The 23,362-nt window shown below is 42.8% G+C and overlaps 1 protein-coding gene across 1 annotated transcript in view; it reads left to right on the top strand.

The window, feature by feature from the left end:
* The window catches only part of MTOR (mechanistic target of rapamycin kinase), a 181,479-nt gene that overhangs the window by 109,192 nt on the left and 48,925 nt on the right, over positions 1–23,362 (top strand). Inside the window, 6 exon segments of the mRNA XM_030185556.1 lie at positions 5,855–5,972; positions 10,245–10,451; positions 12,699–12,746; positions 12,748–12,800; positions 14,878–14,974; positions 17,521–17,619. Coding sequence (XP_030041416.1) covers positions 5,855–5,972; positions 10,245–10,451; positions 12,699–12,746; positions 12,748–12,800; positions 14,878–14,974; positions 17,521–17,619 — 622 coding nt within the window.

The following is a 23,362-nucleotide window of genomic DNA, read 5'->3' on the forward strand; positions in this document are numbered from 1 at the left end:
TTCAGATTGTGATAAGAAAATGTCAATAATGGGCACACATGAGCAGTGTTTCTGTTGTTTGGGAACATCTCTTGAAGTTGACTGGATCCATACCTGGAATTTCAGCCGCATTATCCAGGTAATGCTGTGAATATCTGATCAGATCAGCACAGCACTAACAAGTAGGACAGAATAGAGGCTGAGTATGAGTCTAACTATCACTGGTACCTGGATAGGTATCACCAGCCAATCTATACCAAAATAATCAGTACCAGCGGTATTCCGATACCGGTGGTCAATATCTGGTATATAAAGCCCGTTCAGCCAACATTTAAAAAAACACTGACTACTGCAGGCTGAATATTGGGGGGATAGAGGTCATTTTCAAAATGGATACTCTTAACTGAAGAGCAAAGCCAGTTGTCCAACAGTCTCAGCAAGCAAGATCCTTACAAGTGGTCCTTACACCTTGAAGTAGCCCAGAATCTGTTCCAGAAGCGGGGATATCTATGTGGGTCTGTTTGCAAATGCCAAATTTTCTTGTCTCTTTCGTACGCCGTGTCCAGAATGGAACCTTAATTTAGTCCTTCGGGCTCTTCAGAAGCCTCCTTTTGAGCCATTTGTTCATCAGACAGATCTTTGCAGCTCTTTCTTTTCTTTGATCCAAAAAGAAAGAATGCTCTAGTCAATAGACGAACCTTGTCTTCATGGATTTCAGACTGCATATCCTTTTTGTTACCGTAAAATATTAAACTGATCAGAGCTACGGCAACAATGAAGGCACAGCTTCAGAGATCATCATTAGATGATATTTGCAAAGCACCCACGTGGCCCTGTGGGGACAAAGCATATTTACCAGGCCTCAGTAGAGGACCAGCAAAGAGTGAGAAGCAGAAATAAGACAATAATAATAATAATAATAATAATAATAATAAAGTTAGCACTCTGGGATGAGGTCATACAAACATGACCTAACAGAAATCACCAAAGAAATCAAACTCAGCCTGAACATCATGAACTCATGGGCAAATGCATTTCAACTAAAACTTAACACAGAAAAAACACACAGTCTCATCCTCTTATCCCAATATAACACGTACAAACTCACCAACATAACCATCCCAGACTACACCCTCCCTATCTCAGACAGCCTGAAAATTCTCAGAGTTACAATCGACCGAAACCTCACACTAGAGAGCCAAGTGAAAACTACAACGAAGAAAATGTTCTGCTCAATGTGGAAACTCAAACGAGTGAAACCTTTTTTCCCCCGAGGGAAATATTTCGTAACTTGGTACAATCCATGGTACTAAGCCACCTAGACTACTGCAACGGAATCTATGCGGGATGCAAAGAACAAATCATAAAGAAACTCCAAACTGCTCAAAACACAGCAACCAAGCTTATATTTGGAAAAATGAGATTCAAAAGCGCCAAACCCCTACGAGAAAAACTACACTGGCTCCCAATCAAAGAACGTATTGTGTTCAAAATCTGCACCCTGGTTCATAAAATCATCTACAGAGAAGCCCCGGGATACATGACAGACTTCATTGACCTACCAACCAGAAACACATTAAGATCAACACAAACATACCTAAATCTCCATCACCCAAGCTGCAAAGGTCTCAAATACAAATCAACCTACGCATCCAGCTTCTCCTACATAAGCACACAACTATGGAATGCAATACCAAACGCCGTGAGAACAACATATGACCACTTGACCTTCTGGAAACTACTAAAAACTACCTTGTTGAAAAAGGCATACCCCAACGATCCAACTTAAATGCCTTAACCCAGCAGCACAACAAAACCAAAGCTCATACTGGACATAACTTAACTCTTCTCCTTACGATTCCCCAATGTGTCTATCACATATGAACTTTACTTTACCACAACCTCACTTTGTATTTGTTCAAACCGGTATTGGCAATTGCCTCTACGGTACTATGTAAGCCACATTGAGCCTGCAAATAGGTGGGAAAATGTGGGATACAAATGTAACAAATAAAATACGCTTCCCACTTGCAATCCAAATTCAGAACAGTCCAAAGTTATAAACCCTGAGAGGAAAAAGACACAAGGCTCAGATGATATTATAAAAATAGAAAAGCTGTTTTATTAGCTAATGGCAGCAAATGTAATCAGAGACAATGTATTTATGTAAAATCACCCAAAATGATGGTAAAACACTGGGCTTGTAAGTACCTGTCAAGGGGAGTAAATATCACACACGCTATTCCCTAATCCTGAAATAGATAGGACACCCCAAACACTACCAGGTAATGAGAGCAGTTCAGCCTGACAGATGATAACACTCACGAACACTGGATCCATAGAAGCAAAGGCTCACGATCCAGGTCAGCACCAGGAACTCAGGACAGTCATCTGGTAAGCTCTTCCCAGCCAGGCAGGAGCATGCAGGCAGAGGGCCACATATTCTTTTCACAAGCCTTCATTATGTGACCAGCTCGGAACCGGCTGACAGCAGCTCTCGCATGTACTGCACAAGATAACAGCCAGCTAGCTGATAGCAGTTTCCGGAAATGGGATTTTATACCATTTTCTCTCGCTCTGCTGCCAAGTTGATTAGAACAGCAAAATCTGTGGTTTTCAATATGTTGTGGCTTTGAGGCCCAAGGACCCTGTTCTAGTCGTCATAGAGGTTTCCTTCTTATCCATGAAGGTCTTTGTTAGCATAAACAAAGGTTGTGGTTAAGTACATAAGTACATAAGCATCGCCATGCTGGGACAGACCAAGGGCCCATCGAGCCCAGCACCCTGTCACCGACAGTGGCCAAAAGAACAAGCAATTTGTGCCGCCCATCCTAGAAATACTGTATTATTCCCTCTTCCATTCAATAACATTTTATGGCTTTTTCCTCCAGGTTCCATAGTTGTTTTGATGTCTCAGCAATGTCCTAGAGGCCTGTTATAGTACCAAGCCTCTGCATGAGAGCTGACATGGTCCAAGTCTGTGAAAAAAGTCAGGTTTACGATGTAGAATAGTGCTTCATGGTAGTGCTTTATGCAGGGCCTCTTTTGTCCACACAGTCCTCAGTACATACCTTCACAAAACTCTATTGTCTTGATCAAGTATCAGATCCAGACAGTGTCTCTATTTAAATAGTGCTTCAAGATGTATCTTTATAATGCTTCCACAATCCGCCTCCATCATAATGAGCTTGGGTTGCAGAACAAAAGAGCTGGCAATGGATGATCTCTGCAGCCCTCAGAGATCATGGCTCAGATGGAGGAGTCACCATCAATGTGGCTGTAGATTTCCTCACCGTCCATGGAGAAAATGAAGTTTCATACTTATAACAAGTGTTCTCTATGGACAGTGAGATCCTACAGCCACACATTCCCACCCCTAACCCAAGTTGAAGCATGCTTTAGAAATAGACTGACAGCTGTCACAAGCAGAAGCACAGAAACATCTGTGTAGCCTCAGAAATCTTTTCTAGTTTTCTGAGCTCTGAAAGGCTAATCCTGACTTGGTTTTATTTCCTATGTTGTCACCACAAGTGTGGCTGTAGGATCCAGCTGCCCATGAAGGATACTGTTACAAGAGTGCAACTCCTTTATTTAGTTTATTAATTGGGATTTATTTACCACCTTTTTGAATAAATTAACCCAAAGCTGTGCACATCAAGAATAACCTGGACATAGGCAATAAGCAATTACAATAGTAAACGAACATTCAAATAAGAATGCACACTGTAACATAGTATGCTACTTCCAGTGTCAATATAAAATACATTAAAACATCTTAATAGACCACACTGGGGTAAGCGGAGGTGAAACATTTAGACAGATAAGATAGAATAATAGGAGTTTAGATAGAAGTATGACTAACGCATGGAAAAATTCTTAAAAGTTGTGATTCACATGCAAGTCCTGATGCAGTAAATGCATAGATTATAGTTACTGTTTCCACTTTGTGGTTTCTGGTTCTAACATTCCTGGATGGTCCAGCTGAATGCAGGTGACTTGGGGGGAGTTTCTTTTGTTGTCCAGAAGGTGACTTGGGGGGAGTTTCTTTTGTTGTCCAGAAGGAGGGTTAGATGTAGATCCCAGCTCAGATTACAAGAGAAAAATGAGTTGCTGCTTGTAAAAAAAATTACCACAGGGTTATGTTCATATAAAGTAGGTGCTGAGAATGTTCACACTTATTTTACATGGTCTGCATGTAGAGGAGTTTGGGCAGAGCACAGGTAGAGTCATGATGTATGCACATATTTTATAAAATATTTGAACTTTGAACATACGTATGTTTGCATGGTTATGAATAAATTTACACCAACTCCTAAGAAAATGTAAATTTAAGCGTATGCATTTATCTTCAATTGGTCCAGGTTTTATGAGGTCATACATAGGTATGTACTTGTCTTTTTAAAAAAAAAAAGAGTTGCAAAATAGGTGCCTACTTTGACTTTCTACCTAAGTGACCTGTTATAAAATTGCCTTCAAAGCCAGAACAACCATTCCAGATGGATTGTGCTTGAAAGCCTTCTGTGATAACCCTGGGTCCTGGGCTCATTCAGCCCTGCGGGCGGTTGCTCCACACCCACAGGCTGTAAAGTGATTGTCTGGGGTTTTTTTCCCCTTTATTTTAGCCAACAAGTGTTCTAATACTTCCAGCCAACAAAAGAAAGCAAAACGAAATGCACAGTAATCCAAAATTAATCTCAGAGTCTTTGATGCCTTGTGTGCCCCCCCCCCCCCCTTCAAGGGGTATCCAGTTCCAAAGTTCAAATAATCTGCTCTTAGCAGTCTACCTTTCCACTGTAGAAGGGCTAGTAGCTCACCTCCCACTTTACAGCACTAATATGGCTATGGCCTCCCACAGCTACGTTTTCAAGATCAGGACTTGTCCTTCAGGAGGCTTCCCATTCCATCTCACCTCCATCATCTCCATCGGGAGGGTTAGGAGTGGCTTTCCATTCTTGAGAGAGAGCCACCCCCCCTCTTCCAGTTTAAGCCACTCTGTCTCCAGCTGGGCTGAAAGGAACTCCTCTCCTTCCCTTCCCTTTAGAGGAGGCATCCCATATTGTTTCTTTACCCATGGTAACTGGACTTCATCCTCGGAGCCCCCCCCCCCCCCCCCCCCATTGACTACCCTGGGTAAGTTCAGCTCTACTCCTGAAAGGGTTACACTTTTCCTTTCTGAGTTCGCCCCAGGTTTCCCTTTCCCTGGAATTGGGCTTCTTAGGAACTCTTCCCCTAGAGGGGATTACTAATCTGCCTCATCACACCTCCTGTAATCTTTTCAAAAAAATGTATGACTAGTTTTGAAGCTGAATACTACATACCGTTTTAAACAGTATTCACATGCGGGCTGAAGTTCCTACACTTTATTTTTAACTGATAGCCAAGCATAACTACACATTATTAATTGAAGTGTATAGGTTTAATGGTTGGCAGTTAGAATTAGAACTGTGGTGTGTGCCTTGTTAGACTTTGCCTGTAAGGTAAGCTGTCTTTTTCAATAATTTCCTGTTGAAGAGCAAGGATAGAAGTGAGTAGAAACACTTGAGGAACTCATCTACAAAAAGAAAAAATTGAATCTGTTGCAGAGTGTGTGTTTACTAGGGGGATGATTCATCTTTTTATGCATGTGCTCTGTCCTTATTGTAGACATTGTGCAGTCCCCCGGTGTGCCAACAGCTGGAAGTTAGGGCTGCAAATACCAATGTTTTTCTTTTTATAAAACATGAGGAATTGTATTTTCTCCTTTTTTTTTTATCTTCCCCTAAGATTGACTAGCTGAATTGTGACTCTGGATCCCATCTTTACTGGAATTCTCTGCTACAGATCACTATTTATATTTCTTCCAGCTTCAATTCTTTTCCATTTCTTTTTGTTTTAGATGTTTTCTAAAACTTGGTGAGTGGCAGCTGAACCTGCAGGGCATCAATGAAAGCACCATCCCCAAAGTGTTACAGTACTACAGCGCTGCCACGGAGCACGACCGAAATTGGTACAAGGTAACAAGCCCAAACTGAATCTAGACCCAATAGTAGGTCCAGACTCCAGAGAGACTTTCAGGTGTGTCACTTGATGAAGCCCAACAAGGGACATACCACAACTGTATTAAACTCAAAAACAAAAGGATTGCAGGGAGATGGTAGTCTGAAAAGGAGACTAAACATCAAGCAGAGCATGTTAAAATTGGGAACAAATCACATTTTGATTTATTTTTTTCTGGTTTTGGTCCTGTGATTTTGTTGTTGCTCTTCATTTGGTCCTAAATGGAAACGTTGGGAACCTTTGGGTTAGTGCATTGGGCCAAGTTTTCATCGGCCTTCTATTCCTAAATGAAAGGGACCAAAATTGTGTCTTTTACCTCTGAAGATGCAGAGGACCAGGTGCCATTCTTGTGTAGGGGCTTGGTGAGAAAGGGGAAGAGTTTATTGCCCTTTCTCGGCTTTTATTCTGAAACGTTTCTTGCATCTAAAACAATATAACAAAAAACAGAACTATAATGGTTACAGGGGAAATATAATAAAGTGCCTCCTTGCACATTACAATTGATTGTCACCACTTACATCAATGAGTGAAGAAACATTGGTCCAGGGGCCACCAGATTTGAGCAGATCTTTCTTTTTCTGGGCCTTTCTTATCTGCTACTAATCCAAACCTACACTTTACACACATAGGAGGCAACTCTAAAATAGGGTTCCATAATTTAGGCTCCATCTTTACACTAGCAGAGAGCCTATTCTATAAGAACATTTTCTTGCGTATGTACTTTACTTATTTCCGCCAATACCATTCCACCCCAAGGTAATGTATCTTACAAGGCAGACATAATTCTCATAGCTCCCAATTGGCCTTGTCAGCCTTGATACCCTTGGCTTCAGTATTTATTGATAGACGATCCAATTCAAATGGGAACACACCCAACCTAACTCATGCAATAAAACAACGTAATTCATCCCATTCTCAAGAAGTTAGCTCTCACAGTGTGTAGACTCAAGTGACACCTTTAAATCTTCTTCCCTCGGACATTTAAGAAGTCTTAGAAGCTTCCAGAAAACAGTCTACTAGAAAATCCTGTGGTATAAAATGGAAACAATTCAACCTCTTGTCCTGTCTCAGTTGTCCTCCAGTATCTGATACACTTATCTAATTCTGGTCTCAAAATTTTGTCAGTTCGAGTACATCTTGCAGCTATCACTGCCTTCATAATCTCTACGAGGGTAAACCTATTCTCATCCACTTGTGGTTCACTTCATCAAAGGTTTGTGGACTATCAAACCTATCCAGCTGCCTCCTTCAGAATAGGATCTCAGTCTCATTCTTTCAACTGTTATATCTCCCCCCCTTTGACTATGGTTTCAGAGGACTTAAAATTTGTCTCTTGGAAGAAGTTTTTTCTAGTAGCCATAACTTCGGCCAAAGAGTCGGCAAACTTCAAGCCTTAGTGCAGTGATGGCGAACCTATGGCACGCGTGCCAGAGAGGGCACGCAGAGCCCTCTCTGTTGGCACGCGCGCCGTCGCTGGTCCGCCCACACTCCCTACGCGCACCAGGCCGGCCTCCCTCCCACCAACCAAGCACCAGGCCGCCCGCCTGCGCTCCCTCCCAGCACCAGGGCCCCTCCTCCTCCGAAATTTAAAAGGCGTACCTCCGGGTTAAGGCGGCGTCGGCAGCAAAAAGAGTGTTTGCGTGTTCTTTGCTCTGTGCGCCTTCGGCCTTCCCTTCTGTCTCTCAAGCTCTGGTCCCGGCGGGGAGGGGTGTATACTGCAAAACACTTCCCATTGATGGGGGTGGGGGGGAGAGAACACTGCAATAGCACTGCCTATTGATTACATCCATGTTTATAACTATGTACAGTGGTGGAAATAAGTATTTGATCCCTTGCTGATTTTGTAAGTTTGCCCACTGACAAAGACATGAGCAGCCCATAATTGAAGGGTAGGTTATTGGTAACAGTGAGAGATAGCACATCACAAATTAAATCCGGAAAATCACATTGTGGAAAGTATATGAATTTATTTGCATTCTGCAGAGGGAAATAAGTATTTGATCCCCCACCAACCAGTAAGAGATCTGGCCCCTACAGACCAGGTAGATGCTCCAAATCAACTCGTTACCTGCATGACAGACAGCTGTCGGCAATGGTCACCTGTATGAAAGACACCTGTCCACAGACTCAGTGAATCAGTCAGACTCTAACCTCTACAAAATGGCCAAGAGCAAGGAGCTGTCTAAGGATGTCAGGGACAAGATCATACACCTGCACAAGGCTGGAATGGGCTACAAAACCATCAGTAAGACGCTGGGCGAAAAGGAGACAACTGTTGGTGCCATAGTAAGAAAATGGAAGAAGTACAAAATGACTGTCAATCGACAAAGATCTGGGGCTCCACGCAAAATCTCACCTCGTGGGGTATCCTTGATCATGAGGAAGGTTAGAAATCAGCCTACAACTACAAGGGGGGAACTTGTCAATGATCTCAAGGCAGCTGGGACCACTGTCACCACGAAAACCATTGGTAACACATTACGACATAACGGATTGCAATCCTGCAGTGCCCGCAAGGTCCCCCTGCTCCGGAAGGCACATGTGACGGCCCGTCTGAAGTTTGCCAGTGAACACCTGGATGATGCCGAGAGTGATTGGGAGAAGGTGCTGTGGTCAGATGAGACAAAAATTGAGCTCTTTGGCATGAACTCAACTCGCCGTGTTTGGAGGAAGAGAAATGCTGCCTATGACCCAAAGAACACCGTCCCCACTGTCAAGCATGGAGGTGGAAATGTTATGTTTTGGGGGTGTTTCTCTGCTAAGGGCACAGGACTACTTCACCGCATCAATGGGAGAATGGATGGGGCCATGTACCGTACAATTCTGAGTGACAACCTCCTTCCCTCCGCCAGGGCCTTAAAAATGGGTCGTGGCTGGGTCTTCCAGCACGACAATGACCCAAAACATACAGCCAAGGCAACAAAGGAGTGGCTCAGGAAGAAGCACATTAGGGTCATGGAGTGGCCTAGCCAGTCACCAGACCTTAATCCCATTGAAAACTTATGGAGGGAGCTGAAGCTGCGAGTTGCCAAGCGACAGCCCAGAACTCTTAATGATTTAGAGATGATCTGCAAAGAGGAGTGGACCAAAATTCCTCCTGACGTGTGCAAACCTCATCATCAACTACAGAAGACGTCTGACCGCTGTGCTTGCCAACAAGGGTTTTGCCACCAAGTATTAGGTCTTGTTTGCCAGAGGGATTAAATACTTATTTCCCTCTGCAGAATGCAAATAAATTCATATACTTTCCACAATGTGATTTTCCAGATTTAATTTGTGATGTGCTATCTCTCACTGTTACCAATAACCTACCCTTCAATTATGGGCTGCTCATGTCTTTGTCAGTGGGCAAACTTACAAAATCAGCAAGGGATCAAATACTTATTTCCACCACTGTATTGTAGCAACTCCAACTGGGTCTCATCCAGTTACTCTTTTTGGGATTCCCATTTCCTTTGTGGTAGCCCCCAGGGGAAAGTTTCAATGAAAACACATCAGGGATAAAGGTTTTCTGGCGATTTGCCAGTATTGTTCAAAGTTCTTTAGTAAAAGTAAAAATAAATGTATATTTTAATACTAAAGTAAAAGTATAGTGAAACAGTTTATTTAAGTAAAAGAGTTATGGACTAATATAATACCTTTTGAGTAAAAAGTAAAAGTACCACAACTAAAATGAATGCAAGTATTGTTAATTTTTTTATCCCAACAATTTTATTGCTCTACAATTCAATCCACTTTAATTTTAGTAAAACTAAATTTTTGAAAATGACTGTCAACTCATGCGAGTCATTGATTCAACACAGCTAAAAATATGTTCAGCAACTGCACTACCTTTATATATTGTTAAAACAATCATCATTTGCATCTCTCTCCTGCTTTTACTTTTGAATTTTAACTACAAGCATCAGATGTCATTGAGTAAAAGTAGTAAAAATTGGCAAAATTATTACTTCAGTAAAAGTAGCAAATGTTATCCTGTACTACTTTACAAGTAAAAGTGACAAACTTTTTACTTAAGTACAGTAACTAGTTACATTTACTTAGTTACTATACACCACTGCTATTTGCAGTTGAACCCATTTTTAAATGTCTGAAATGAGTTTTAAACTATCTTGGCCTCTCTAGTGCTTGTGCTTTAACTTTCTGCTTTTTGTTAGACTTTATGCACACCTAATGAATTTGGGATCAAATTGCTCCATAAAATGGTCTTTATGGTTTTACTTCTGTAGGCGTGGCATGCTTGGGCAGTGATGAACTTTGAGGCTGCACTTCATTACAAACATCAGAATCAAACCAGAGATGATAAAAAGAAGACTCGTCACGCTAGCGGGGCTAGTGTCACCAGTGCCAACACCGAGGGAAGTAACAGTGAGAGTGAAGGAGACAGTGTAGAGAACAGCCCAGTACCCTCTCCTGTACAGAAAAAAGTCACAGAGGTACAGAGTGTCCTTCTTAAAGGAAGAAGATATTATTTTTTGTGGTAGTAGCAGCAGAGTGAACCCTAGAGAGGGCTGGTCTGACAATGATTGCTGCAAAATAAATGATCACAAATGCAAAGGGGGTATATTTACAAATGGGGCTGGGCATTCCTAATTCATCAAGTGATCCTAAGCCCATTTAAAATTCTCCAAACTCTGTCCAGCTAGATTTTAGGCTTGCTCATGATACGGCCAGGCTTGGACCCCCCTAAACATAGCCATCCAGCTGTCAGGTTTGTCATGATCCTTCTCTGGGGATGCCTCTGGTGTTGCCCATGTTTTTGAGCATCTAATTTTAATCATAGGTCAATTCTACAAAGGGTGCTTAAATTTAGGCACCAGTGGTGTGCACTGATTTATAGAATATGCAAATTTATCCTCGTGAATATCATCACAAATTGGCATTTATATGTAAAGGTACTATTCTTTAACAGCAAATGGGCTGTAGCAATGGGCAGAGCATGGGTGTGTCATGGCCATTCCATCTTGCAATGTGCACACGTTATAGAATAGTATCAGATGCGTGCATTGCAGGGCACACTTAGGCATGTCAGCTTATGCCTACCATTGACCTGGTGTAAGCTGTCATGCCTAAGTTTTGGTGAGCCAAAGCAACTTTGCGCTACTATTGTATACTGGGTTAGGCTGTTGTAGAATGGGCGCTAAGTGCGCTTCTTTTTCGCACCTACATTTAGGCGCCACTTGATAGATTTGCCCCCTTAAGTAAATTTATGAAAATATAATAAGTTGCGGGGTGGGGTTTCACCATGTGAGGAAGTGTACCCTCAGTGAGGAATATTCAGCCACAGTGAATATTCATGAGAGAAATTTACATGCACTGCCTTCACTGCATGCAAATGTATCTCATGAATATTCATTGTGGATATACTGAAAACCTGACTGGCTGGGGTGCCTCCAGGACCAGGTTTGGGAACCACTGCTCTATAGTTAGGTTTAGGGCTGCATTTTGGTTAAAATTTTAATCATAATTAATTGTGCAGTTAAAGGTATGTTGTTGTTTTTTTTTTTTTGGGGGGGGGGGGGCACTGCAACTCCTTTTGACTCTGGGTAAGTCACTTTAACCCAATCAAAATGCAGCCCTAAAATATTTAAGAATAAAGGTTGTTAAGATATTTTTGAAAATCTGTCCCAAAGCTACCACCAGAGATTATGATCAAAAAAGCATGCCAGCAGGAGTTGCTCTTACCCCAAGTCCAGTCTTCTGCAAAGAGAAGTCCTGTGTGCAGTAATAATGCTAGCAAGAGTCACCCTTCCCCTGGACTGGTTGTCTTCAGAGTAAAGCCTTCTGCACAGCTCTAAAGACAACAGGAGTCTTCTTTATCCCAGGGACCAGCTTAGCACCCTGTCAAGAGTATTTGGGTTAGCCTAATGATGAGAACAGTGGACTGCAAACTGGGAAAGTGCTAACATTGCCACTTGTTCTGTATCACACACATGTTTTCTGGGGGGAGGGGGTTACATGCATATTTTCAGATATATATGCATACATTCAAACTCCTCCATAACATCACCTCAAGAATGCCTCCAGTCAGTTTGAGTAAATGTATACTTATATAAGTTATATGTATATAACGTGTATGGGATACACAGTTTTATAAGCACTTTATTTCAATGCATAAAGCTCTGATTTACAATCAGAAATTGCTTTTAAAATTTCTCTCCTTATATTTTAACCTAAAGCCTTTACATCTGGCAGAAGAAGCATTTTCCTTTGATTTTAATTTTTAAAGTAAATATATATTCTTTTGTTCTATTAGCCCTTTCATGAATTTAATTTTCCCAGAACAAATTTGATATATAGTTGAGTCCAGTATATTTCAAAGACATATATCTATAACTTATTCCAAGAAACAAACAAAATACTGACTCAAAAATTAATAGTCACATTTCTGCTAGTTTTATCTATCTTAACAAACCTTCCATAGTTGTTATAAATGCTTCCTGCTGTCATATTTCTGCTCACTCCATAGTCTGCCATTATACATAAATATTGCCTTCTCCTTTCTCCTTCTAACTTTTCTTCCTCTTCTTTCAACTTTCCATTTAGTACTGACGTGACCAAACTTTTTTTTTCTTAGACTGATACCGTTTTCATGCACCTCAGCTCGCTTGCTTTGTTTGTTCTGATGGAGAAATATAATTGTGATTGTCGTGTTCCTAACGCTGGCATTTTGATCCCAGCAGGATTTGTCCAAAACTCTCTTACTGTACACAGTTCCTGCCGTCCAGGGTTTTTTTCCGCTCCATCTCTCTATCCCGGGGCAACAATCTTCAGGACACGCTCAGGTAAGGGGCATCCTTGAAAAATAGGACACAGGAATATAAGGATTAGATCTCACTCATAAAGGATATTGTGAAAAATCTAATAAATAATAGGCATACAGTGTGATTTCTATCCGTTTACTGATTGTCACATATTCAACCACGTTGGTAGTAGAGCTGTACTGAGTAGCATATTTTATTATTTGGCTATATACGAATACTGTATATGAATAATGGGCATTGAGCTTTAACATAAATAATAAAAGACAAAATGTGAACCCAGAGATCAAGGGCCCTGTTTACTAAGGTTTGCTAGCGTTTTTAGCGCACGCTAACACTAGAGACACCCATAGGAATATGCGGTGTCTCTAGCATTAGTGTGCATGCGCTAAAAATGCGCGCCTATAGCATGGCTTAGTAAACGGGGCTCCAAGTGTTTTTTCAGTAGGATTTAGCAGAGTAGAGCCCTGGATTATCCATATTCAAATTTAAATCACTATTCGGCCGAATATGAATAATGTCTTCAGGGCCGAATTGAATGTGAGTATTCGGTTGAACCCTAGTTGGTAGTAATGGAATATGCATCAGACATTCAAGTCATCCAAATTTATGTGATTAAATTAAAGCAAAAGGAGAAAAAATACATCAGTTAACATCTTCTTTAAAGCTTCCAAAAGCAATTTAAATATGTGAATAATTGGAAAAAGTATCTCCAAGTTTCCAATTTTTTTAAATACTTGTTATCCTGGCGCTGTATGAATGACCTATCTAGGCAGCTTACAATCTATAATAAAAGGGGTAGAAAAAGAGATGTTACATGAGACAAATAGCAATATAGAGGAGGGGGCAGAACTCCATTAATCATAGGAAAGAGGGGAGGGAACGTACAGGAGGTAAGTTCAACTATCTTGCACTGAGAGCCACCATGGGATCCAGCAGCAAAGGGAATCAACCGAAAGCATCTGTAAAAAGAAAGTGTGACAGAACAGTGGGGTTTTTAGGCCTGTAAAACTTGAAGTGTGTTTCTGTAGTTTGGCTAGCAGGTGGTGCATGTTTGTTTTGAAGCTGCTGCAGAACCAAGGCTGTTTTCTTTGTTTAAGCCTTTCAGAAAGGCAGTCTGCAGTGTACTTTCAAAGCTTGTTGTTCTGGGCTCTGAGGCAAAAGAGCCCAATTTCATTTGGAATGTACTGGGTTTTGTCCCAGTCTTAGCCAGGAAGAAAAGAGAGTAGGATCTCTTTGCTGAGGGTCTGTGAACAGTTGTATGTCCTGATCTCCCCAGGTGTTTAAAAAGTAAACAACTGTTTAGAGAGTTTTATAATTGATCCATATTTCAATTACCTGTTATTGTTTGCTGATTGCACTTTTTCTGTTCATTGTTCAATATTTTTAAGATAATAAATAATTTTCAGTTTATTGCCTCTGCATGTCTGGACTGATAAAGAATCCTGGTGGTTGTGTTGGGTCTGTGAGTTCTCTCTGGGAACTGTGGGACCACTGGGAGTGTGGCCTCCAGTAGCCTAGAAATTACTGGGGATAATTTGAGAGCGGGAGATTTGCCCAGAGGCGTTTGTGACCCAGTCAGTGGGAGGAGTGTTTTAGTGTAGAGCACAAGCGGCAGGTGCAGGCTAATGCACATGTTTTGCTCCATGTTATAATTAATGATGTAAATATATGTGCATTATTAGTTTAGCTGCATAAGCCAAATTGAGCTACAAAGTACACAGGTATCTTGTGTCTGAACATTGGAGGGATTTGTGCAAGCTAAAAATATACCCTTTCATTTTTGTTGCCCTTGTTTGTCCCTTTTTACCTCTGCCTGTTTTGAGATGGAAAAAAACTATTCAAGAATTTTAGTCTGGTTTAGGTCTTTGAACACTGTCCAGAAAATACAATGCCAAATTCAGCAAGGTTCATTTAGTCTGTCCATTTTCCATTTTTGATTTCAGTCTTTACCATCACATCTTTAGCGTATCCAAAGCTTTCTTGAATATTGTTACTGTATTTGCCTCTATCACTTTATTTTGTTCAATGAATCCACTATCCTTTGTGTGAAGAAATCAGTTTATAAACATAGTGAAAGCAAGACATTTTTCTTCTGTAGAGTCCTTACCTTGTGGTTTGATTATGGTCATTGGCCAGATGTAAATGAGGCTCTGGTGGAAGGAATCAAGACAATTCAGATTGACACCTGGTTACAAGTAAGACATCATCAGACTAAAAGATGTGCCCATGTTTTAAGAATTTGGGTTATTAAAGAACCTAATCAAATTCAATTAAAAATGTGTACAAGTATGTTTGTATTTTTATTTAAACATTCTTTTATCCCGCAGTATCCACAAATCTAGGCACCATACAAAAATGTACATAATCAGGAATGTAATATATAAAAAGACAAACAACATAACAGTGAATCAAGATTATAGTTGAAAGCCACAGTTGTTCAAATAAAACATAATCATTTTCAAAAAGCCCCATTATCAACTTAAAAAAAAATGCTTGTTGAAAGAAAAGTGCTTTATGTTGCTTTCAAAATGTAAGCAGTTTCACTCAGACATAAGCTCTGGGGCAATGAATTCCACAACTTAGGACCAGCAACCATAAAAAAAGTCCCTATATTCCTCCAATCTTATATGCCTAAAAGAAGGGACATCAAATAGACATTTATCTGCAGGGTGTCTGCAATGCAAAAAAGAGTATCGTAACAAAGAGCTTTAAAAATCAGTCATAATTTTAAAGCATATCCTCCATAAAATGGGAAACCAGTATAATTGTATTAACACCAGAGAAATATGCTAATAGCGGGAAACCCTTCAAATTAATCAAGCAGTTGCATTTTGCGCAACTTGCAGTTCTCGAAATGTATCTTAGGAAGCCCCCAAATAGTCAAACCATTCTTCATGAAGATGCAATTTCTACTAAATTGTGTTTTTCCTTGAGATAATTCTCTTTGACTTGTATATAAAACAAGAAATTGTGGAATATATCCTCTCCATTCTTGGTACTTTTTAAAGAATGGGCTGTGAATTTGGTAGAAACAGCAAGCAAAAGGTGGAGTAAAACTACATAAGAGGTATGCGGATAAAATCAGCATTTTTATTAAAGGAACCTGACATAGTTACCGTGTTTCGGCTAAAAAGCCTGCATGAGGAGTCAGTAAAAAGTCTGGCTGATGTAATAAAAAAGGCTTCAGTAGGAAGACACTAAACAAACCAACGCGGGGACTGGCAGGAAAAAGTACCTTCACTGAACTCAATAAAATTGAACAAGCAGTGAGAGCGTGTGACACTCCAACTTCATGAGTGGATTTATCTACCACTAGTAAAAGAGGCCCATTTCCAACAGAAATGAAACGGGCTCTAGCAAGGTTCCATGCCCCCCTACCTGCCTCCCTCCCTCCGAGTTCCATGCCCCCCTCCCTCCTTCCCTCCGAGTTCCATGCCCCCCTACCTGCCTCCCTCCCTCCGAGTTCCATGCCCCCCTACCTGCCTCCCTCCCTTCGAGTTCCATGCCCCCTACCTACCTGCCTCCCTCCGAGTTCCATGCCCCCCTGCCTACCTGCCTCCCTCCCTCCGAGTTCCATGCCCCCCTACCTGCCTCACTCCCTGTCCTCCGAGTTCCAGGCACCTATCCCCTTCAAGTTCCAGGACCCCCATCCCCCCCTCCTATTTGAGTTCCAGGACCCCCTCCCCCTCTCCCCTTCGAGTTCCAGGACCCCCCTCCCCTTCCAGTTCCAGGACCCCCTTCCAGTTCCAGGACTGGCCCTCCCCTTCCAGTTCCAGACCCCCCTTCCAGTTCCAGGCCCCCCTTCCTCTTTGAGCCCCAGGACCCCTCTCCCCTTTGAGTTCCAGGACCCCCCTCCAGTTCCAGGACCCCCCTCCCATTCCAGTTCCAGGACCCCCTCCAGTTCCAGGATCCCCTCTTCTCCCCTGCCCTCCGAGTTCCAATCACCCCCTGTCGTCCAAGTTCCACACTCCCGTGACTCCCTCCCTCTCTGTGCCCTCCGAGTGGAAGCAGGACATGTGCGGCTGGCCCTACCCTTCGTAAGTGCCGACTGTTATTTAAAACTTCTTACCTCGTGGTCCGCCGGCAACAGTGAAGTCGAGCAGGCATGGCGCTTCACACTGCCTTCGCTTCTGTTTCAGCTGTGCCTCTGGTCCCGCCCTCATTTCCTGTTTGTGGAAGGGCGGGACCAGAGGCAGAGCTGAAACAGAAGCAAAGGCAGTGTGAAGTGCCATGCCTGCTTGACTTCACTGTTGCCAGCGGAGCACTAGGTAAAAAGTTTTAAATAACAGCCGGCACTTATGAAGGGGAGGGCGAGCCGCACACGTCCTGCTTCCACTCGGAGGGCACAGAGAGAGAGGGAGGCGGTGGAACTCGGAAGAGAGGGGGGGGGGGGGGCGTGGAACTCGGACGGGAGTGGAAGGAGGAAGGGGGGCATTCTGTGCAGACCGGAGGAGAGGGGGGACACGTGGAACTCGGACTGGAGTGGAAGGAAGGAGGGAGGGGGGCATGGAACTGGTGCCGGCTTCCCTTCCCAGGTCGTCATGAACTCGGGGGGGGGGGGGCAGTTCTGTGCAGACCTCCGGTGGCTGGTGCTGGCTTCTCTCCCCTCTCACTTCCCATTGGTCCGCCCTGTGACATCCCCAGGGCGGACCAATGGGAAGTGTGTTACGAACCCAGGCATCCAGACGGAGGTGCAAATTATTATATAGGATTGTTTTTATTATGTCAACCTTCATTTCAGGTTATTCCTCAACTCATTGCAAGAATTGATACTCCACGAGCTTTAGTAGGACGGCTCATCCATCAGCTTCTCACAGACATTGGCAGATATCATCCGCAGGTGAGCCACCTTTCCTCTTTGTACACTAGACCAGTCCAGAATGAATGGGTTGTCTGTAAGCTAGCAAATGGACACATAGTGTTAAGAGCTGTGGGTCCTGTCCCATAAGTGGCACCCTGCTGCCACTTCTTCAGTATTCTTTCTCCTTTGTCACGAAACGGCTAGTACCTGGCCAACTGAAGAGTCCGCCTAGCCTTGCCTGCACTTGTGCTCGTGCTCATTACTAGCACCCTCCTCCCACCGACTGGGTCCCACTTGCCTCTGGGCTAGTCTCCGGCTTTCAGTTTATTCCCTGGTGAGGACACTGGAGTTGCACTCAAGGGGTTCCACAGTTTCTAGAAAGCACCCACAGACCTAAAAACACAAAGCAGGATTCTTAGTTAGTCCAGGACAGCAGAGTCAGTAAACTAATAATGTTTATTATCACAGAACTTGAACAGTGAACAGGCAAAGGTGAAATCAGCAAGCAATAACAGGTAACTGAATATGGATCAATTATAAAACTATCTAAACATTTGTTTACTACCTATTTAGTACCCAGGGAGTTCAGGAACTGTAGCTGCTCAAAGGTTATAAAATATAACTGCTCACAGGGCGTCAGTAAAGAGATCTTTCTCTCTCTGCTCCCTGGCTGAGACTGGGGAAAATCCAGTAACTTCAGGCTAGTTTTGAAAACCAGGGCCAGTCAGAACCCAGGGCATCAATTTTGAAAGTAGCTGCCCAGTGGTATTGCAGATTGCCTTTCCATAAGCTGAAACTGGAAGAGAGAAAGTCTTTTTCTGCAACAGCTTTGAAACTCAAAACAATCACCATCTGCTGGTCAATTAGAAGAAATGCACTTCATGAAATAGTGCAGTTTTCAGGCTCAGAAACCCATTGTTTCATCACACCCATGATATTCAGCATTTGTTTAAACGTTGATCGTCGCCGGCTAAAATATCCCCCAATATTCAGTGCCAGACCTTGACCAGGTACTGGCACTGAATATCAGGGATATGTTTTGGCGGACTGGGCACTGGTACTTATGCAGGCCCGACCGATATTCAGCTGGGGCCGCATAAAAGTTATGTGGCCCCAGCTGAATATTGGGCTGGGTCCGCATAACTTTTTTTTTTTCTTTAAAAAAGCAAGGCCCCCTTTCCCTCTGCCATTGTCCCCTCTTTCTTTCCTCCTCCACCCAGCCTGCGCCAAGACTCACGCCTCTCAAGCTGTGCAAGTAGGCACTCACCCCCGGGTCTACCTGTATCCCTGGTGGACCAGCGGGGTCGTCGGGGGCAGGAATATAGTCCCCTTGCTTCTGCCCCTTGCGGCACCTCTTTAAAATGGCACCTGCATAGCTAAATTATGTCACTTAGCTATTTTTATTTTTGTTACATTTGTACCCCGCACTTTCCCACTCATGGCAGGCTCTGTGCGGTGGGCAGTGGAGGGTTAAGTGACTTGCCCAGAGTCACAAGGAGCTGCCTGTGTCGGGAATCAAACTCAGTTCCTCAGTTTCCCAGGACCAAAGTCCACCACCCTAACCACTAAGCCACTCCTCCACTCCACTGAATATTGCCGGCACCCACAAAACCTGGGGTTCCTCCCTAGTGCTGCTGCTAGTGCCCCCCTGACCTGCCCACTTTTTAGTTGTGCAGTCTGAGGCGATATTCAACGGCACTTTCCAGTTAAGTGCTGCTGAATATCCCCACCTAAGCAGCAGAAAGCAATTTAAGCGGGCAGGAGGGACTCCTGCTTGCTTAAATTGCTTTGAATATTGGCCCCTTTGTCTCCAACAGAGGAAGACAGACATTCTGTGCAGTAGAAGACTGGTCTGGTCTGATGAAGACTGTTTCTGGGCCCAGTTGATCCTTGGCAATTGCAAGGGTTTGTAGGATTCTTGTCAAGAGTGGCCACTCGGAGGAGTAATTTTTAAATAGAGAGATAGTTGTAATTCAAAGTCTGGTGTTGTCTGAACTAGGCTATTATAATTCTTTACATGCAGTTGTGACGATGACACAATATAAAGCATTGCAGATGATTCAGAATGCTGCTGCAAAATTGAGAAAAGTAGATTTGAGCATATCACTTTATTCTTAATGTCTTTATATTGGCTTCTGGCTTATAGAATTTGTTTTAAATTGTTGGTACTTGTTTTTAAGTCTTTGCTTGGATTGGGTCCCAACGCCATCTAAAGCTAAACATGACCAAAACTGAACTTCTCATTTTTCCCCCTAAACCCACCTCCCCTCTTCCTCCTTTCTCTATCTCTGTTAATAGCTCTCACATCCTCCCTGTCTCCTCGGCTCGTAACCTTGGGAGTCATCTTTTTTTTTTTTTTACATTTCCCACTCTCTCTCCTTCTCTGCACATATTCAACAGATCGCCAAAACCTGTGTCGTTTCTTGATCTACAACATTAGCAAAATTCGCCGCTTCCTTTCTGAATACGCCACCAGAACCCTTATCCAAACCCTTGTCACCTCTCGTTTAGACTATTGCAATTTACTTCTCACTGGTCTTCCGCTCTACCATCTCTCTCCTCTCCAATCTATCCAAAGTTCTGAGGCACGACTTATTTTCCGTCAGAATCGTTATACCCACACTAGCTCACTCCTCAAGTCACTTCACTGGCTCCCTGTCCGCTTCCGCATACAGTTTAAACTTCTCGTACTGATTTTTAAAAGCATCCACTCTGCAACCCCCCATTACCTCTCCACTCTCATCTCTCCCTACATTCCTCCCCGTGAACTCCGCTCACTGGACAGATCTCTCTTGTTGCCCCCCTTCTCCTCCATTGCTAACTCCAGGCTTCGTTCCTTTTCTCTTGCGGCACCTTATGCCTGGAATAAACTTCCTGGACCTATATGTCTAGCTTCATCTCTACGTGTTTTCAAATCTATGCTGAAAACCCACCTTTTCACTATTGCTTTTAGCTCCTAGCCACTACTCAATTGCCCTCCCCCTTGTCCCTTCCTTCCTTCTCACCTTTACTTCCCTCACCCGTAACTGTCTCGTCTGTATTATTTAGATTGTAAGCTCTTTTGAGCAGGGACTGTCTCTTTTTATGTCAGGTGTTCAGCGCTGCATGCGTCTGGTAGCGCTATACCGATGCTAATAATAATAATAATTGGGTCCATTGTATTTGGCACAAGCTCATGAATCTTACTGTCCTCCTATAGCTCTAAGATCTGAGGGGTGGTTTATGTTATGACAAATTTAAATGATTACTCGGGAAACAGCATTTTCTGCTGTTGGCCCATTTTTCTGGAATCAATTACATTATAACAGTTCTTATATTCTGCAAAACCCCTCCTCAGGTTCCATGCGGATAACAGATTAAGAATCTTGGACAATACCAAGGAAGTAAATCAATGTTAAAACTATACTGAATGAATAAAGTGCTATATAAAATCCAGTGATAACATAGTCACAATCAAATGCTACAAATAATACATCAATATTAAAACTATACTACATCAATCCAACAGCACATATGTCCAGCAAAAACATTCTCTCAGTTGCCCGAACGATTGTGTGCTAGCTGAGCTTTCTGAGTTTGTGATATCTTGAGATGTAGTTGTTCTCTCAGGCTTATTGAGTAGTGCACTGAAATGTTCTTGGTGCAGTACTGATGTTGGACATTTTTAATGATTAAAGATGGGATGGAGTAGACTCAGTTTTTGTGTTTTTTTGCTGTTTTTATTATGTGTATTTTTATTGCAACCTGCCTAGGGTAATAGGTAAGCTAATAAACGTAATAAAATAAATATATTTTTCCTTCATGGAGGAACCAAGCAGAAGCAAGAGGGACTCAATGCTGACTGGCCACAGGGTGAGGGAATAAATAGCATGTGGAAGCTCTTTAAGCTTATGCTGTTGCTCCTTTCCTCCAGGCAAAATCTCTTTGGGAATGCCACTTGTAAGGCCTTTCAAAGAGAGGGGAGGGGACTTGGTATACCACCTTGCTGTGGTTACAATCAAAGCAGTTTACCAATGGAGAGTTATGTGACTTGCCCAGAGTCACAAGGAGCTACAGTGGGAATCGAACCCTGTTCCCCAGGTTCTCAGGCCGCTGCACTAACCTTTAGGCTACTCCTCCACCAAAGCAGTGCACCTGTAGACAAGACAATGCCAGGAGCCACACACCGTTGGTCAAGGCAGCACGGAGGTTAGAGTGGTGCATATGGAAGGTGACTCATAGTAGTTCAGCAGGGATCCACGTGACTAATTCAGCTATACTGCAGGCAAGACATAGGCACCTTCGGAATGCGGGAAGCTGTACTCTGTGTGGCAGTTACCACAGCAGCAGCACAGGGGAGCATTAGAATGGCTAGCTCTACTAGCTGCAGTGTTGAATGTGGTTAGAAGCAGACGAACTGCCTGTCACGGAAGTAGCAGGGTTCTATGATTTTTGCTGAGGGGCATGTGCCTGGAGAGAACAGCATTGGAGAGTTGGCCATTTTTTCTCCTTGATGCCTGGATATTCAGATCGCTGCCCTTCCCCCCTCTCTGACTCCAACAAGTGTCTTAGGAGTGCTGTCTAGAGGATACAACTGATGGCTTGGGTTCTCTCTTGCAGATTCTGTATTGCTTTTGCTATAAGGCTTTTTATTTTAAATCTTTTTTATTGAAGTGTATAAAGAATACAACAAAGAACCAATGACATTTGAAAACACAATATATGCTACAAATGTTGAATTCTCAATAAACATGTTATATACGATCACATATCTTGTCTCCTTTGACAGTCATTAAGTTTCATCTATTCATTGTCTCATTGTATGAAACCTGTTACTTAATGTTCGACAGATGGCCTTTCTGATACCACGGACACTTGTGATCCTTCCGCATACTTCAACTCATTTTCTTCTTTTATCCCTAGACCCCCCCCTCCCCCCACCCTCCCGTCCTTATAATTATAAAGATCAACAGATTTTCTTGGTGATCCTGCGAAGCAAACAATGTTCCTCTAGTGCTTATACAGCACTACAGCATATTAAAGAAAACTCTGTTACAACCTTATGATACGACTTGATGCCAAATGAAAAAAAAAAAAAAAAAAAAAAAGAGGACATAGCCGCTTATAGTCGATTCAGAATATAACTCCTCGCCCTGGGTGCCAGGGACTGGATATAGGGTTCCCAGATCCTCAAGAATGCCTTCTTCCCCTTGGGGGAGGATCCCACCTCTCTTCTCTCCATCAACAGTAATTCATACAATCTATTTCTCCAATGCCAATACTCCGGCGGATCAGAGTGTACCCAGGCCTGCATGATCAGTTTCTTGCCTACCAGGCTGGCTTTCCTGATGAATTGCCGGGTTCCCCCCCTGTGCGAGACAAAGAGCTCATACTGATCCAAAAGGAGACCCTGCGGAGTAAGTGGAATCTTATTCTTTAATATCCGCTCTAAAAATCCCACAATTTGCCTCCAATAATTCTGGATCTTGTAACACTCCCAAAGGTAATGATATAATGTGCCTTCCCTCTGCCCACACTTAGTGCACAAAGGATCAGCTCCTCCTCCGAATTTGGATAGTTGCTGCTTGGACATGTAAGCCCTATGTAAGATCCTGTATTGACACTCCCCCATAGCCGCATTTCTCGATATGGTGGGAATCCTAGCAGATAGTTTCTGAAAGTCTAGTTTCAGGTTTGGACGCTTTAGATCTTGGGCCCATTTCCCTAGAATATAGCCTGTATCTTTATTCCTGTTCGTCTCTCCCAATGCTTTTTGTAAACCAGAGACCGATAAACGCTCCCC

This window comes from Microcaecilia unicolor, chromosome 13 (assembly GCF_901765095.1).
Source record: "Microcaecilia unicolor chromosome 13, aMicUni1.1, whole genome shotgun sequence".
Taxonomy (NCBI): Eukaryota; Metazoa; Chordata; class Amphibia; order Gymnophiona; family Siphonopidae; genus Microcaecilia; species Microcaecilia unicolor.